Here is an 18,859-nt window from a genome sequence, read left to right as displayed (position 1 = left end):
TGCAAGCAAATCATGAGACGTTAAAAAACATACAGGTTGTTACGTTAATCATTACTTCAAACTACTATATTTGCTTCTTACAGATGGTGTGCAGAGGGGGGAAACCTGATCTGCTGTGACTTTTGCCCCAACGCCTTCTGTAAGAAATGCATTTTGCGTAATCTGGGGCGAAAGGAGCTGTCTGGCATCCTAGATGAGGAGAGTAAGTGGTACTGCTACGTATGCAGCCCAGCGCCTCTTCTAGACCTGGTCGTCGCCTGTGACAACGTTCTTGACAACCTGGGGAGTTTGTGGCAAGACCACCGCAAGAGGGGCAGAGGTGATGGCAAATCTGGACATTGTGACTCCCATCCCAGGCATTCTCAAAACATTCCCACGGGTCATTGGAACCATAGTGGTATGGATGGTCATGTGGTGTTCAACTACAACACCCTTCAAATTCCAGAGGAGATGGCCAAAAAGGCAAAAAACCTTGTGGACTCTACAAACACTGTAAACACAACTTTTGTGAAATTCATTAAAGGTGGAATGGATTTTAAGCGACAATACTTGAAGACTTTCCAGTCAGTACTAAAGGGTCTAAAGAAGTCCCACACAGCTCTGGAGGAAGCCCTTTGGGAGGAGTTCAAAGAGATTGGTCTGCCAAAAGATGGGGGAAACCCCACTTTTGGTACTGATGCACCTCAACAAGCACAAGAGGGTTGTGTGGAAATGGACATTGTTGATAAAAATTGCCTGCATTACTTAAAGAAAATTGCATCTGAACATTTGGAAGAGAATGATTCAGACTCTAAAGGCTTTACGGATGATGAAAGGCCTTCGTCCTCAAGTGAAATGAAAGGTGTCCTTGGCACAGAGAGAATACCCCGTCGAGGTAGAGGCAGGCCACGGAAAAACTCCAAACCCGGAGAAGATCCTTCCAACATGACAAAACAACTGGTGGTGCAACTTACACCTGTCCCTGTTGAAAAACAGCCACCCTCTGGCCCCCCAGAGTTGGAGGCGGAGGAAAAAAAGGAGTTGGAGGAAGAAATAAAAGAAAAAGTGGATGAACGTAAGGGGGACTGTGAATCTATTGAACCTGCAACAGAAGGGGAGTATGAATCCGCTGAGGAGGGAAACGAATCTCTTGTGCTGGAACTGGAAGATGAACCAGAGAATAGACGCTCACCTCGGGTAAAGACCACGCCCTTACGCAGGCCAGGTGAGGGCAAGACCAAGTCTACCCCCTCAGGCGCTGACAGTGAGGGTGACTCCGACCCTGATACCAGCCCCAATGTTGAAGTGCCTCAAGGAGCTGATGAGGGAGGGCTTGAGAGAGGAATTGAAGACTCGGACTCCGATGAGGTCCCTGCTGTCCTTCAGCGGGCAGCCATGGCTCGCAGTTCAGACGAAGCCGGGAGTGACGATGGAGACCATCGGAGCGTGACCAAGAAATGCCTCTTCGGCCTGAAGAAGAACACTGCCCTCTCTCCAGAAAGAGTGGTCCGCAAACGCAAGGTGCAAGACCGCTCCTCTGACTCCGACTCCTCCAGTGACAATCCAGACCTGCAGAAGGAGATCAAGACTATGAGCAGGCCCAGGGGGAGGCCTCGGAAGGTTAAGAGAGAGGATGAACCTACCCCCAGCAAGAATAGTCCACAACATAGGCCCCCGGGCAGACCTCGGAAGGTCAAGAAAGAGAATGAATCTGCATTCAGCAAGGAGGGTAATACCCAGGTAACCAAGCCTAAAAGCACACCTCGGTCCCAGCAGAAAACAAAGCAGTCGCCATCCTCTTCCAGTCAAGAAGAGGGAGACCAGGATTCTGAGTCTAGCGACGACAGTGGTGACCAGAAGATTAAGCCTATCACTGAGGAGGTGGCCTTACTGGGGTCAGCAGCTTTCCACCAGTCATCTGGTGAGTTGGTCTCTCACTTTCTCTACACTTTTGAGGCAAACCACTGCATTCATGAGCTGTATTTCAACCCTTTTCAGGTAGCCATGTAGATTTCATCATTGGCAAATGTTGAACTGACCTTTTTTTTTTGTACTCTTAACCTGTAGGCGATGAAGAGCAGACCCGGTCTGGGCCTTCTTGGGATGCAGAAGATGATGACGATCCAGAAAATAGGTATGGTTCCGAACAAACGGACTTAGCGTTTGTAATACACCCTAGGCGCGGGAGAAAGGCCACGCCACGGAACTCTAAGTTGGGTGCTAATAATGGTGACTCCTCCGTTGTCAAGACCCCTTCCCAATCAATCCTGTCTCGTCCAACCCGCAGCTGCAGTAAACCAGCAGCTATCCCATACAATTTCTAGTGTAGAGCAGAGGTACCGTGTCAAGCACAGGGAGAAACCCCTCCTTACACCTTGCTAAGGCTGTGTTATGAATGATAGGCTACTTATGCCACTGTTTTCATTTACCTTTTTCTTAATTTTTTTTTGAAAATGTAATTTAAAGTTAAATGTGAGTTGTCTATTAGCAGAATGTGGCATCATTTGTCCATGTCTGTGCATTTCAAGGTGATTAAGAGGGGAAAATGCTGGTTATCGTATTAATTTGCACAAAAGCCTGATGCACTTATTAAAACAGATTAAACAAATTATTTTATACCTCATAGTTTCTCATTGGTCAACAATACTGTAAGTCATCCTTATTTCTTCCACATATAGTATTCTAGTTTTTACCAAAAAGAACAGTATACTGTATATTAAGTATTTTAAGCCATGTTAAAGGTATCGATTGCATTATTTGTTAATAGTGTGATTATACTTTCTTTTTTTAATAAAAGCTAATGAACCACACCAGGGTACTGAATACACACCTGAATGTACCCTTAGACTTAATTTACAGGTCTGGCTATATTTATCTTTGACTATACTAGGGGTGAATTACATTCCTGTCACTGGGAATTGGTCATCATGGAGTTTGATGTCATTTCTTAAGTGACTGGAATTTGGACCCCAACCCTCATATTATACATCCCCTAATGGTCAGTTCATGATCAGGTATTCTTTAGGGGGACCGTATTGTACATGACTGCACCCTTCTGGCCGCTGGATGTTGCCCATTTCTCTAAGGCAGTGTAAAAGCATACACATTACTGCTAGTATTAGGTGTTGGTGTATGGTTACTGTATGGAATATATTTTTTTCTTGATATATTTGAAGTGCATGTGCAATATGCCAGTGGTGAAGTGGCTGTATTTAGCACTGCTATTCTGACACAGTTGAGTACTAATACGATGGGTTGACTATCCAATGATTCTCTGAACAGACTGGAAAACTATCTATTCTGCTTGATTGAATCTTTAACATTATATGATTTATTGCTTCTGGCCAGGTTGAGGGCTTAGCCGAGAAAGAGGACTTGTGATGCGAAACAGCAGTATACCAAAGACACTGATTATAAGACTGTACTGTATTTGACTTTCTTTGTGCCTTTTTTCACCACAGGCACCTAGCTGAATTTCTTGTATGCTTTGTTTGTGATACTAATTGCATAATCATATTTAGAGTATTTTCATGTTTGTTTTGCATGCAAGGCCATATTTATTGGCCATTTACCTACATTTTAAATGATTTAAAAACCTCTAATTTAATGCAATTGTTTTTTACTTTGGAGGAGCTCGATGCCTAATAGCAACCGCTCTTCAAGCTGGTCCTGTAGAATGGTTGTAATGCATTTTATTCAACCACAACTTTGTCCTCTTGTGACCTCTGAGGTCAGCCTTACAACATTGCTGTGAGACGAGGAGACATGTTGTCTTACATAGTGAAGTGTCTTTTTGTTCTTCCATTTTCCCAGTTTAAACACTTGCGGTAAGGCCTCCGGCCCAGGCTGTTGCCGGCCGCTGCTGTTTGATACTGCCTCATATGAGGGGCCCTCCTCATGTAAACTTACTTCTCGCTGAGGCTTCATTCACCTATTATTCTGCCAAAAGGATTGTTTCTTAAAAACATATTCATGTGTAAGTAGATACATGTATTTCACCGAATATTGAACTTCGTAAAAAGCCCAACAAAACTTTTTTTTTTTTTTTTTTTTACCCCACAAACTATTTCCTGCATACCACCTAAAATAAAAGTGGTTGTAAGAACTTATTTTCAAATTGAACTAATAATTATTCTGTCATTAGCTCTGAGGTGCTGTAGTGTTAGCCTTGTTAAAGGCCTGTTGTAGAGCATGCGTTAAACCAAGGATATGTTCTTACTTTTGTCATTGACTGAACTCTGTAAGAGAAACTATCCGTTGTAATAAATGAATACCCTTTTTATAATGTCTCTTATGTCTTCATTATTCTATATAGGACCAGCTTTGTTCATCTTGTGAGTGATACGTCTTAGATGTTTGTTTTGGAGGGGAGGGGGGTTGATTTCAAATGTGCTTACAAAGTCGTTAGGTTATCTGGCCTTTGACTCCTCAATGTGTTGCGTTTTTAACATTAAATTAAGTGAAATGGTCTTTGACAGAGCATTTCAGGTGTCTATTTGGTCACATAACAGATATTTACATCAGTAAAGAAAGAAAAACATTCAACCACTTAAAGCAATGGCCTGTTCCCCCCTCATAATTATTTTAAAACTGTATTGTCGGTTGTTTATAGGTCAGGGAATGCAAAGAGGTATTAGAATAGCTAGCATTGTTATTTTCATTAATTCTAGAAGAAATGTATCTCCTGGTGATATTGCTAAGTTTAAGATGAAATCCTGCGTCTTGATTGTAAATTCCTATGTAAGACCAGTTCCTTTAGAGAATCAACCTATTAAGCAGGGCTTGTTGGATTTTATGTGATGATCATTAAAATGATCCTCCGGTCCCTTTTCCCTCTCTTCCTTGCTTCTGAAAGAATCGCTAAGAAAATGCTCTTGGCCCAAATCAAAGCCAACTACTCATCGGGGGAGGATTTCTCTTCAGACGAGGAGTCATCACAGGATGATGAATCTGACAGGGAAGAGAAGGCGCAGGAAGAGGGGAAAGATCAAAGCTCAGATGAGAATGGTAAGTGATCCCTCCTTTCCTCCACTGAAATTTCCATTTTTTAAAGTTTTTTTTGTCATTAAGCTGAAATACTGTCCTGACATGACCTGTTTCTTATTAACTGGGCATTTTAAAGTAGGCTCATTTTGTAATTGTGGTGATCTAAGACATCGCCATGTGTCACTGCTTATTAGTGTACAGGTTGAATGAACATTTGCAATAGGAATATTATGTCCTCCTGACATTATTCATGTTTCTGCTGCAGGGGAGACCTCCAGTTTGACCTCTGACTCTGAGTCCAGTAAAACTCGTCACAGACACTGTCTGCTACGCCACAAGCTCAGCCTTGACGATGGAAATCCAAGTGATCAGAAAACAGCTGAAGAAAATGGGAACGAGCAGAAAGTCAAGAAGTCTAGAAGAACCGAAGGTGTGTGTGGGATGGGTTCTGTGGAACGACTTTATGATTGGATACCATCAGTGCCCTAGACTAGTTTTGGAGTTGGTCCAATTACTTTGAACTTATTTTCTGCTTTCTTCCATCGCCTCAGGTGAGACATTGGAGAGCCAGAGTAGTGATGATAGCCAATCCGAGCAGGAAGAGTCTGGTATGAGTGAAGAGCTGAGCCAATCTGAGAACGAGGGCAATGAACAGAAGCCCAAAAGGTAAGAAGACTAATTTGTTTTGTCAATGCTACTAATCTGGAAGGAAACCATGTTTTCTGTCATTGTTACATGTAATTGTGGTTGCATTATTTTTATTAGTGAAATATCTTTGCTCTTTTGTCTCCTTAGCTCATCTACCTCTAGAGTCGAGAGGGAATCAGTCCGTAGTTATCTACAGAAGAAGCAGCAGCCCTCATATATTGTGCTGTCTGACTCCAGCGTCGATAAGGTAATAACGAGTGGATGTCACCATCGCATCTTACCTTTGCATGGTCAGTCGACCTTTTAAATTCTTCTTAATAACTTCATGATGTGCAACTATTTGATTTCTGAGAGGTATGATCATCATTCTGCTATTCTTGTTTACTGTTTGTGTATCAGGTGCTAAATGTTAAATTGTACTGGTAAAAGCGTTGTTGTGCTGGTGACCTCCGGATCTGTCTATCTAAACAGAGTGAAGATGACGAGAAGGACGGAGACAACAAAGGTACACCTAAGGGCCGCAAGAAGATCCGCAGAATCATCATAGATGAGCACCTCCGCTCAGAGACCCAGAGAGCCCTGAAGGAGGAGGAGGATAGATGCAGACGCCTGGCAGGCAGAGAGCAGAGGGAGGACTTCAGAGAGGTACACAGCTGACCCTCTCATTCACACTCACTGTTGAAACCATGCTCTCTCAGAAATGTCATACTGTTAGTCTATTTTATTTTAATACGTTATAATATCTATATATGGTTTATATGATCGGTTTTGGTCTAATGGTGGTTTTCTCGCAGGTGATTGTTATTGACGATGAGGTGTCTCAAGTGGCCTGTCCAATCACCACTAAGCTGGTCTTGGATCAGGATGAGGGGACCAGGGAGCCACTCATTCAGGTGCACAGGAACCTGGTGACCAGGCTCAAGCCTCACCAGGTGGATGGTAAGTCTTGGTTTTTATTTCAGTTGTACAAGTCCAAAACATACAATAATTAACAGAGTGGCAAATACAGCAGTGTCCCCTTCGATTTGCTGTACTTCTTCCTTTTGATAGGTGTGCAGTTTATCTGGGACTGTTGTTGTGAGTCAGTGAAGAAGGCCAATTCAACCCCTGGATCAGGTTGCTTACTGGCCCACTGCATGGGCCTAGGGAAGACACTGCAGGTAAGAGGAAGGGAAGAGAGAACAAAATGAGTGTTTAGCATTTGATATGGATCCCCATTAGCTGTTGCAAAAGCAGCAGCTACTCCTCCTGGGGTGCAAAAATAATAATAAAACTTGACATAATACAAAATAAGAATAGACATGAACAGCTCAAGATCAGCGCAACGTACCAGTCGTTTGGACACATCTATTCATTTAAGGGTTTTCCATTATTTTTAAAAAATGTTACATTGTAGAATAATAGGGAAGACATCAAAACTATGAAATAACACATGTGTGTTAATAACACAGTGTTAAACCATTGCTTGTGTTTCTTGGCTCAAGTAAGTCTCTTCTTATTGGTGTCCTTTAGTCGTGGTTTCTTTGCAGCAATTCGACCATGAAGGCCTGATTCATGCAGTCTCCTCTGAACAGTTGATGTGTCTGTTACTTGAGCTCTGAAGCATTTATTTGGGCTGCAATTTCTGAGGCTAGAAACTCGAATGAACTTATCCTCTGCAGCAGAGATAACTCTGGGTCTTCTATTCCTGTGGCGGTCTTCATGAGAGCCAGTTTCATCATAGTGCTTGATGGTTTTTGTGACTGCACTTGAAGAAACTTTCAAAGTTCTTGATATTCTGGATTGACTGACCTTCATGTCTTAACGTAATGGACTGTCGTTTCTCTTTGCTTATTTGCGCTGTTCTTGCCATAATATGGACTTGGTCTTTTACCAAATAGGGCTATCTTCTGTATACCACCCCTACCTTGTCACAACACAACTGATTGGCTCAAACACATTAGGAAGGAAAGAAATTCCACAAATTAACTTTTAACAAGGCACACATGTTAATTGAAATGCATTCCAGGTGACTACCTCATGAAGCTGGATGAGAGAATGCCAAGAGTGTGCAATGCTGTCTAGGAAAAAATGGTGGCTACTTTGAAGAATCTCAATATAAAATATATTTTGATTTAACACTTTTTTGGTCACTACATGATTCCATGTGTTATTTCATAGTTTTGATGTCTTCACTATTATTCTATTCAAAACAATGAAAAAACCTTGAATGAGGTTGTCCAAACTTTTGATATACAAGTTATTTTGGGTATGGGTGTTGTGTTGTGAGTTTTATTCGTTTAAAATATATATATATATATATATATATACACAGTGCCTTGCGAAAGTATTCGGCCCCCTTGAACTTTGCGACCTTTTGCCACATTTCAGGCTTCAAACATAAAGATATAAAACTGTATTTTTTTGTGAAGAATCAACAACAAGTGGGACACAATCATGAAGTGGAACGATATTTATTGGATATTTCAAACTTTTTTAACAAATCAAAAACTGAAATATTGGGCGTGCAAAATTATTCAGCCCCCTTAAGTTAATACTTTGTAGCGCCACCTTTTGCTGCGATTACAGCTGTAAGTCGCTTGGAGTATGTCTCTATCAGTTTTGCACATCGAGAGACTGAAATTTTTTCCCATTCCTCCTTGCAAAACAGCTCGAGCTCAGTGAGGTTGGATGGAGAGCATTTGTGAACAGCAGTTTTCAGTTCTTTCCACAGATTCCCGATTGGATTCAGGTCTGGACTTTGACTTGTCCATTCTAACACCTGGATATGTTTATTTTTGAACCATTCCATTGTAGATTTTGCTTTATGTTTTGGATCATTGTCTTGTTGGAAGACAAATCTCCGTCCCAGTCTCAGGTCTTTTGCAGACTCCATCAGGTTTTCTTCCAGAATGGTCCTGTATTTGGCTCCATCCATCTTCCCATCAATTTTAACCATCTTCCCTGTCCCTGCTGAAGATAAGCAGGCCCAAACCATGATTCTGCCACCACCATGTTTGACAGTGGGGATGGTGTGTTCAGCTGTGTTGCTTTTACGCCAAACATAACGTTTTGCATTGTTGCCAAAAAGTTCCATTTTGGTTTCATCTGACCAGAGCACCTTCTTCCACATGTTTGGTGTGTCTCCCAGGTGGCTTGTGGCAAACTTTAAACACCACTTTTTATGGATATCTTTAAGAAATGGCTTTCTTCTTGCAACTCTTCCATAAAGGCCAGATTTGTGCAATATACGACTGATTGTTGTCCTATGGACAGAGTCTCCCACCTCAGCTGTAGATCTCTGCAGTTCACCCAGAGTGATCATGGGCCTCTTGGCTGCATCTCTGATCAGTCTTCTCCTTGTATGAGCTGAAAGTTTAGAGGGACGGCCAGGTCTTGGTAGATTTGCAGTGGTCTGATACTCCTTCCATTTCAATATTATCGCTTGCACAGTGCTCCTTGGGATGTTTAAAGCTTGGGAAATCTTTTTGTATCCAAATCCGGCTTTAAACTTCTTCACAACAGTATCTCGGACCTGCCTGGTGTGTTCCTTGTTCTTCATGATGCTCTCTGCGCTTTTAACGGACCTCTGAGACTATCACAGTGCAGGTGCATTTATACGGAGACTTGATTACACACAGGTGGATTGTATTTATCATCATTAGTCATTTAGGTCAACATTGGATCATTCAGAGATCCTCACAGGGGGGCTGAATAATTTTGCACGCCCGATTTTTCAGTTTTTGATTTGTTAAAAAAGTTTGAAATATCCAATAAATGTCGTTCCACTTCATGATTGTGTCCCACTTGTTGTTGATTCTTCACAAAAAATACAGTTTTATATCTTTATGTTTTGAAGCCTGAATTGTGGCAAAAGGTCGCAAAGTTCAAGGGGGCCGAGTACTTTCGCAAGGCACTGTGTATATGTGTATTTATTTATTTATTTATTTATTTGCTTTGGTAATTTTAAATGGAAGGGCGTTCCATGTAACCGTGGCTCTGTACAATACTGTGCGTTGCCTTAAATTTGTTTTGGACTTAGGGATTGTGAAGAGACCCTTGGTGGCATGTCTGGCAGGGTATCTATGTCTGTCAGAGTTGTGACAGACGTGTTGTCGTATGCATGTGTCAATAACAAAACAGTATATTTTGTTAATGATACTAGTCACTTGATGAAATATTTTTCTCATTTAGGTGGTGACATTCCTCCACACAATGCTGCAGTCAAGGTGCCTGAACTTCAGGACTGCCTTGGTGGTGTGTCCACTCAACACTATCCTTAACTGGGTCAACGAGTTTGACAAGTGGCAAGTTAACATGGGAGCTGACAAAGTCAAGGTAGTTGTAGATTCGATTTTTTTTTCTTTGAAGGTAAATAAATGCAGAGGTTATTCATATACAATGTAGCATCAAGAAATAGCAATGGCGTCATTTTGTAGGCACTAACTCCGCCATGGTTAAGCCTCTGTGGAAATAAATTGTGCTTTGGATAAACACCGAAAATAAGACTTCAGAGATTTTATACGTTTTGTTCTATGAGATCAGCTAATGTCACTTTTTTTGAATTTTGAGCACATAGAAAAAGCACATAAATGCATCATAATTCATGAAGGCCATGTTGACTGACATCTCATAGAACAAAACGTATAACATCTCCTAAGCTTGTGTTGACCTCAGACCTTGTTTTCGGTGTTTATCCCAAAACCCTGTTCTTTCCTCGTTAATTGTCGCCATAGGAATGGCTGAATGAACCAGAGGTAACTCATTTCAGGGTTTTTTGACTACAAGCTGGCGAGCTCTATATTCAAAGTATTTAATGTTTCTTTCATCTCCCTGTCTCCACCTCTTCATTTCTCTCACCATTTTTCTCTCGGTCTCTATACACTAACATACACCTCGTAGGTGACAGAGTTGGCAACACTGAAGCGACCTCAGGAGCGTTATATTGCCCTGCAGAAATGGCAGAAGGATGGTGGTGTTATGATCATGGGCTATGAGATGTACCGCAACCTCACACTAGGCCTCAAAGTCACCCACAGACAATTCAAAAAGACCTTTAACAGCACACTGGTCGATCCAGGTACATCCTCTACTAAATCTATGCATGTAGTGTTGAGAGGTATGCACCATTCATTTGTTTATTGTGTTGAAACTCTTAATGCACTACATTTGTTGTACTCCAGGTCCAGACTTTGTGATCTGCGATGAGGGGCACATCCTTAAGAACGAGGCGTCCAACATCTCCAAAGCTATGAGTGCCATTAAGACCAAACGGAGAGTGGTGCTGACAGGCACCCCACTGCAGAACAACCTCAATGAGTGTAAGGAGCTTCAGTCTATGACAACCTTTCCATTAAAACTGTACTCTGACCAGTATCCCAACATTTGGCCAAGTTAATTCATATTTCAGTTTTAATATATCTCAAAACTGATTTTAGGAGAACATAATTTGCATGATCATTTCCTTGTTAATGTTCAAGTCTAGTCATATATATTTTGGTTCTTTCAGACCACTGCATGGTGAACTTCATCAAGGAGAACCTTCTAGGCTCAATCAAGGAGTTCCGGAATCGGTTTATCAACCCCATTCAGAATGGCCAGTGTGCAGACTCCACCCCCAGAGATGTCCGCGTCATGAAGAATCGCGCCCATGTCCTTCATGCAATGTTGGCAGGATGTGTACAGGTGAGATGGCTCAATTACTAGGAGTGTATGGCACTTTCATTTGTAGTTTATCAGAACCACTGACAATATTTTTGCAAGTATTTGTTTGTTATTCTTTGTCAGTCTCCAGTGGATACACTTAGTGTGTTTTTCTTTTCTCAGAGGAGAGACTACTCAGCCTTGACCAAGTTCCTGCCCCCTAAACATGAGTATGTTATGGCAGTGAGGGTGACCCCCCTCCAGTACAGACTGTATCGCTACTACTTGGACAACTTCACTGGTAAGAACCTCCATCTTTAGCCAGTTAGCTCAGAAAGCTCTGTAATGAAATGTGTATTATATTTAGAGACATTTTGGCTTTAACTGAGAGTATAGGGGGAAAAAAGCTATGTGTGTCTGTAGGAGCAGGATCTGTAGTTGAAGGAGCCAGGGGCAAGACTGGAACCAGCCTCTTTAAGGACTTCCAGATACTCAGCCGAATCTGGACGCATCCCTGGTGTCTGCAGCTCAACTTTATCAGTAAAGAAAATAAGGTAAAGACCCATCAGATGCAGATTTGACCAAAGGTACTATTTTCTCATCACCAGACAGATCCTGATGCATCAGTCAAACTGTCACCAACTGAGATTCTCTTTGTTTTCAGGGCCATTTTGATGGAAAGCACCATGGGAAAGCTGAGAGGTGTGTAAGCATGAATATTCAGGCTACCCCTTGTCAATATCTCTAAAGTAGGCTTGCACGGTATCCATATTGTCATACCTTCATACCTAACTTGGCCCATACGGTATATTCTGTAATACCAGCACGGAACACAAGGGGTGCTATTTTCAAACCCGACTGGGCCTCTGTAATCCGGAGGTTAGCAATGCTAACAAGTAAATGTGAAGTCCCATAGAGAATGCTAACTAAATGTTAATGAGTGCATTGCTAACATTTTATACAGTCTCTGACCTAAACTACTTGTAGGACAGACATCCCTGCTCATAAAGATATACAAGTATCTCAAAAATACTACTTAGTTTGCTGCACGCACAAAATAAATATTAGACAGCGATGCTCTTGATCCAGGAGGGGATTCTCTGCTGTTAGCAAGTGAAGCTTGATTTTAGAAAAAGCTAACCACTTATTTAAATAGCTAACTAGCTATAGCTAACTAAATTAGCAAATCAAATGCATAATAGCAGAGCATTAGAACATTTGACAGTTAACTCATTTGTTATAAGATATCTAGCTGGAAAACATTTAGATATGAATTCCATACTGTAACTAGATCACATGCTTCACAACAGTAAGTGACTCAAGGCTATGGTCTCTTGACTGGGAACTACTATGTGACTGGTAACTACTGGTAAGCTTGATAATGAAAAATGATGTGACAGGTGAAATTAACACGGTTTCTTTATCTCCTAATGTATTGCGCAAGCTGACTGCAGGTAAAACTTAAACCGTTTCGACGGTATTGGAAAAAAACATCCCGTGGCTATTTCCAAATTGCTCAGTATATGGTATACTGCTAAAGCCTACTCTTAAGCGGTCCACAAAGTTCATGCGTGTCTATGTACGCTTGGGTGTAGTCAGATTTTTATTTCACTTTAAAAAAATATATATATATTTTTAGCAATGCACACCTTTTGGTAACATAATACCTCGCCTGTCCATTTGTTTCTAGACTCCCAAAAAGCAAACTTCACAAGAAGGCGATAGCAGAGTTTTTCTTTTTGTCTGCCCGTTTGTGGTAGAGGAAAAGAAGAATCACATTGAAAACATCACCACTGCAAGCTAATTTGAATGAAAACCAACTGCATATTTAAATAATACCTACATGTAATGAAAGTTTAATTTTTTACATTTTAATTAACCTTTATTTAACTAGGTAAGTCAGTTAAGAACAAATTATTCTGCCTTGTTCAGGGTCAGAACGACAGATTTTTACCTTTCCAGCTCGGGCATTCGATCTAGCAACCTTTCGGCCCAACGCTCTAACCACTAGGCTACCTGCTGTTTTACATTTACTTAGTTTTGTGCCTTCCAGTAGACTACATCTTGCTAGCTACACTACATGACCAATAGTATGTGGACATCTGCTCGTCAAATTGCATTCCAAAATCATGGGCATTAATATGACGTTGGTCCCCCTTTGCTGCTATAACAGCTTCCACTCTTCTGTGAAGGCTTTCCACTAGATGTTGGAACATTGCTGCGGGGACTTGCTTCCATTCAGCCACAAGAGCATTAGTGAGGTCTGGCACTGATGTTGGCCATTAGGCCTGGCTCGCAGTCTCTGTTCCATTTCACCCCAAAGGTGTTTGATGGAGTTGAGGTCCGGGCTCTGTGCAGGCCAGTTCAGTTCTTCCACCGATCTTGACAAACCAATTCTGTATGGACCTCACTTTGTGCACGGGGGCATTGTCATGCTGAAATAGGAAAGGGTCTTCCCCAAACTGTTGCCACAAAGTTGGAGGCACAGAATCGTCTAGAATCGTCATTGTGTGCTGTAGCGTTAGGATTTTCCTTCACTGGAACGAAGGGGCTAGAACCATGAAAATCAGCCCCAGACTATTATTCCTCCTCCACCAAAATGTACAGTTGGCATTACGCATTCTGGCAGGTAGCGTTCTCCTGGCATCTGTCAAACCCAGATTAATCCGTTAGACTGCCAGATTGTGAAGCGTGATTCACCACTCCAGAGAATGCAATTTCACTGCTCCAGAGTCGACTTTTCCACCACTCCAGCTGACGCTTGGCATTGCATATGGTGATCTTAGGCTTGTGGGTGGCTGCTCGCCCATGGAAACCCTTTTCATTAAGCTCCCAATGAACAGTTCTTGTGCTGACGTTCCTTCAGAGGCAGTTTAGAACTCTGCAGTGAGTGTTGCAACCGAGGACAGATTATTTTTATACGCTACGCGCTTCAGCACTCGGCAGTCCAGTTCTGTGCGCTTGTGTGGCCTACTATCATCTTGCGGTGAGCCGTTGTTGCTCCTAGACGTTTCCACTTCACAATAACAGCACTTAGAGCTGCCCCGGTCAACTGTACCGGGGCAGAAATTTGACGAACTGACTTGTTGGAAAGGTGGCATCCTGAGACGGTGCCACCCTATGACGGTGCCACGTTGAAAGTCCCTGAGCTCTTCAGTAAGGCTGTTCTACTGCCTATGTTTGTCTATGGAGATTGTATGGCTGTGTGCTCGATTTTATACACCTGTCATCAACGGGTGTGGCTGTAATAGCCAAATACACTAATTTGAAGGTGTGTGTCAAAAAATCATATATATATATATATATATATATATATTTATTTACTCTCTCACATACACACACGTATCTAGTTAAAAACAGCAAGCAAGCTAGCCTTTTAGCTTCCCACATCTCCATCATGTGAAATAATCTGATTTATAAATAATATGCCCTGACATATACTTGCCAGTGTAATTTATACCAGTTTGATATGATGCTTGAATGTATTCGCTCCCTTATCAGATAAGCATAGAATGTGCCTATTTACTCCATGAGGAAAAATAGCATGGCTACAACTGTTTTCACTCTTTCAAAATGGCCTACAATCACATAGGTATTACTTTTAAACAAAATACATTTTGCAGGTGTTTCTAATAAGGCTACATCGTTTGAACTGTCGCTGAGATGATACACTGCTCAAAAAAATAAAGGGAACACTAAAATAACACATCCTAGATCTGAATAAATGAAATATTCTTATTAAATACTTTTTTCTTTACATAGTTGAATGTGCTGACAACAAAATCACACAAAAATGATCAATGAAAATCAAATTTATCAACCCATGGAGGTCTGGATTTGGAGTCACACTCAAAATGAAAGTGGAAAACCACACTACAGGCTGATCCAACTTTGATGTAATGTCCTTAAAACAAGTCAAAATGAGGCTCAGTAGTGTGTGTGGCCTCCACGTGCCTGTATGACCTCCCTACAATGCCTGGGCATGCTCCTGATGAGGTGGTGGATGGTCTCCTGAGGGATCGCCTCCCAGACCTGGACTAAAGCATCCGCCAACTCCTGGACAGTCTATGGTGCAACGTGGCGTTGGTGGATGGAGCGAGACATGATGTCCCAGATGTGCTCAATTGGATAAAGGTCTGGGGAACGGGCGGGCCAGTCCATAGCATCAATGCCTTCCTCTTGCAGAAACTGCTGACACACTCCAGCCACATGAGGTCTAGCATGGTCTTGCATTAGGAGGAACCCAGCGCCAACTGCACCAGCATATTGTCTCACAAGGGGTCTGAGGATCTCATCTCGGTACCTAATGGCAGTCAGGCTACCTCTGGCGAGCACATGGAGGGTTGTGCGGCCCCCCCAAAGAAATGCCACCCCACACCATGACTGACCCACCGCCAAACCAGTCATGGCATCTCCAGACTGTCACATGTGCTCAGTGTGAACCTGCTTTCATCTGTGAAGAGTCAGTGGCGAATTTGCCAATCTTGGTGTTCTCTGGCAAATGCCAAACGTCCTGCACGGTGTTGGGCTGTAAGCACAACCCCCACCTGTGGACGTCGGGCCCTCATGCCACCCTCATGGAGTCTGTTTCTGACCGTTTGAGCAGACACATGCACATTTGTGGCCTGCTGGAGGTAATTTTGCAGGGCTCTGGCAGTGCTCCTCCTTGCACAAAGGCGGAGGTAGCGGTCCTGCTGCTGGGTTGTTGCCCTCCTACGGCCTCCACGCCTCCTGATGTACTGGCCTGTCTTCTGGTAGCGCCTCCATGCTCTGGACACTACGCTGACAGACACCGCTAACCTTCTTGCCACAGCTCGCATTGATGTGCCATCCTGGATGAGCTGCACTACCTGAGCCACTTGTGTGGGTTGTAGACTCCGTCTCGTGCTACCACAAGAGTGAAAGCACCGCCAGCATTCAAAAGTGACCAAAACATCAGCCAGGAAGAATAGGAACTGAGAAGTGGTCTGTGGTTATCACCTGCAGAACCACTCCTTTATTGGGGGTGTCTTGCTAATAGCCTATAATTTCCACCTGTTGTCTATTCCATTTGCACAACAGCATGTGAAATTTATTGTATATCAGTGTTGCTTCCTAAGTGGACAGTTTGATTTCACAGAAGTGTGATTGACTTGGAGTTACATTGTGTTGTTTAAGTGTTCCCTTTATTTTTTTGAGCAGTGTATATTCGTTGCAAAATAGACTACTTATTTTTGATGCATAGCCTATAGATCAGCTCAGGAACTAAGCAAGTTGTTTCAGCCTCATCTACACAACACTGCCACCATCTCAATGTAAGGAATAATACATTGCGTTTCAAAATTTGCGTTGCACAAATGTGAGTAGCAAGCAACATAGGTGCCAGGACTTCATACTGCAAGGAGCTGTTCATTTTGTGACAAAAAACAGCATTCACGTACAGCGTTGCTTAGCATTTGCGTTAACTGCGTAATGTCTGCCGAGCTCCTTAATTACTACGACAGTGTGATGCTTGAAGTGGGTTATGTCTCACCATCAAAAGGTAATCTCATGCAAATAATAGATTGTTGCCTTTCGTCCTTTCCTTTGTCCCACTCAGTAAAGAGAAGGAGAACAAGGGAAAATTGCGTAATGCTGATGATAAAAGCAATGACGTGGAAGTGATCATGGTGTGGAACAGCTCATCAAAGGGTGTCAATGTGGAAGGAGACCAGCGAGCAGGGCCACTGGTTCCAGTGGTAGATGGTAGTAGTCTCTCTTAAATTAAGGAAATTACTTTACCGTCTATTTTACATTAGCTTCTTGTGTTACAATAGAACATTTTAAATGATTTACAATTAAGTCATTAATATAAGGTGAATATATTCATGTGAGGTCAGTGGTGATATTGTATGCTCTGTGTTCAGCGGTGAGAGCGTCCACCAGTTTCAGGCCTGACAGTCCGGCTGCAGACTGGTACAAGTCAATGCTGAGTGATTCTGACGCCACCATCCTGGGACACTCAGGGAAGATGGTGCTGCTGTTTGAGATTCTCCGAATGGCAGAGGAACTGGACGACAAACTGTAAGTGTGCTTGAGAAATGCATTCAGGCACCGGGGGGGTATTTTAAAAAATAAGTATCGAGTTAGCCAGAGGTTTATAGAGCAGATTTGTTGAATTAACCTTCGTCAATTTTTGTTTGTATATTCACAGGTTGGTGTTTAGTCAATCCTTGATCTCATTAGACATGATTGAAGATTTCTTGGACCTCGCTAACAAAGCCAAAGACAACGGACAATCATCCCTATACAAAGGTACGGTTCCCATTGGCTGTTCACATATTCAAACATATGTTATAGTGTTACAAAACAATTGTTTTCTTCAGAGAGTCTATAATTGTGTCATTTGTTTCCTTTTCCAAACTGTAGGTGATGGCAGCTGGATCAGAAACATTGACTATTACCGTATTGATGGGTCCACCAGTGCCACATCCAGGAAGAAATGGGCTGAAGAGTTCAATGATGCCACCAATGAGCGGTACGTCTCTGACTGCTGTACTATTCTACATCTCAAATTTCACTGTGCCAAACCTCAACACAGTATGTAGCATAACACTAGTATTTTATTATTCATGACAAAGCATCAGTAACTGTAGACAGTGTGATTTCTTTAGATGGTCTGTTTAAGATTCTACTCACACTCACTCCTTTGATTTCATTTCTTACCAATTTACTTTCAGAGGTCGTCTGTTTCTCATCTCAACAAGAGCTGGGTCCCTTGGGATCAACCTGGTAGCAGCTAACAGGGTCATCATTTTTGACGCTTCGTGGAACCCCTCCTATGACATCCAGAGCATCTTCAGGGTGTACCGTTTTGGCCAGCTGAAGGCAGTGTTTGTCTACCGCTTCTTGGCACAGGTAATGACATCTCATATGCACCCCATCTTCTGTAATATGATTGTGGGACACATTTTGTGTTTTTTACATATAGTCACATCCAAAATTGTTGATAAGATTAGCAAAAAATAAATAAATATATACAAATACGAGCTATATTGTATGCAAAAAAAAAAATGTCTGAGATTCTGTTAATAAAAAATAAAATAAGGTAAATTATTGGTACCCCTAATGATTCTTATAAATATAATCAATGTGATCTGCATTAACATTCTACTATTTAAATTTAAAGGCCAGGCACCACGCCCTAATAGGGGATTTTTTTCTCAATCATATCACAGTCAACTTTTACCAGTTGAATGTAGATAAGCATAATACTTTAAAAATATATACGCAAATTAGGTGATATTTCATTAAATATGCACCTTTTGCATATCCCACAAAAAAAATTGGTTCACTGGATTAAGTCGGCATAACTATTTAGGTAAAATGGTCCTGAAACTTTCATACACGTGAAGGGGAACCAATTGTATCGATTCAAGTTATTTAAAAAAAATAATAATGAAAATCACCACTTTGAGTTACGAGGTTTGCATCCGACATTGACCATTTGCATATCCCACAAATCCATTTTTCAGGACACTGGATTAAGTCTGCGTAAATATTTTAGTTTCATTTTGTTAAGACACTCCAGTACATAAATGCATTTTTGGCAAATTTTTCAAAACAAAATGTTACTTAGAATAACAAATTGACAACATATCAACAA

At 41.8% G+C, this 18,859-nt stretch overlaps 1 protein-coding gene across 2 annotated transcripts in view; it reads left to right on the top strand.

Annotated features, from left to right (window-relative positions):
• The window catches only part of LOC110533809 (transcriptional regulator ATRX), a 46,360-nt gene that overhangs the window by 20,141 nt on the left and 7,360 nt on the right, over positions 1–18,859 (top strand). For both annotated transcript variants that reach the window (XM_036990206.1, XM_021618336.2), the window contains 21 exons: positions 84–1,900; positions 2,047–2,113; positions 4,835–4,986; positions 5,231–5,395; positions 5,517–5,631; positions 5,761–5,860; positions 6,085–6,258; positions 6,408–6,552; positions 6,664–6,773; positions 9,787–9,930; positions 10,495–10,672; positions 10,776–10,913; positions 11,102–11,277; positions 11,419–11,536; positions 11,659–11,789; positions 11,900–11,937; positions 16,814–16,959; positions 17,121–17,277; positions 17,408–17,508; positions 17,623–17,731; positions 17,934–18,111. In XM_036990206.1, coding sequence (XP_036846101.1) covers positions 84–1,900; positions 2,047–2,113; positions 4,835–4,986; positions 5,231–5,395; positions 5,517–5,631; positions 5,761–5,860; positions 6,085–6,258; positions 6,408–6,552; positions 6,664–6,773; positions 9,787–9,930; positions 10,495–10,672; positions 10,776–10,913; positions 11,102–11,277; positions 11,419–11,536; positions 11,659–11,789; positions 11,900–11,937; positions 16,814–16,959; positions 17,121–17,277; positions 17,408–17,508; positions 17,623–17,731; positions 17,934–18,111 — 4,459 coding nt within the window. The remainder of the gene's footprint in view (positions 1–83; positions 1,901–2,046; positions 2,114–4,834; positions 4,987–5,230; positions 5,396–5,516; positions 5,632–5,760; positions 5,861–6,084; positions 6,259–6,407; positions 6,553–6,663; positions 6,774–9,786; positions 9,931–10,494; positions 10,673–10,775; positions 10,914–11,101; positions 11,278–11,418; positions 11,537–11,658; positions 11,790–11,899; positions 11,938–16,813; positions 16,960–17,120; positions 17,278–17,407; positions 17,509–17,622; positions 17,732–17,933; positions 18,112–18,859) is intronic.

Source organism: Oncorhynchus mykiss, chromosome 10, assembly GCF_013265735.2.
Source record: "Oncorhynchus mykiss isolate Arlee chromosome 10, USDA_OmykA_1.1, whole genome shotgun sequence".
Classification (NCBI taxonomy): Eukaryota; Metazoa; Chordata; class Actinopteri; order Salmoniformes; family Salmonidae; genus Oncorhynchus; species Oncorhynchus mykiss.
The sequence above is the reverse complement of the archived record's forward strand: the minus strand, read 5'-3'. Positions and strand labels throughout refer to the sequence as shown.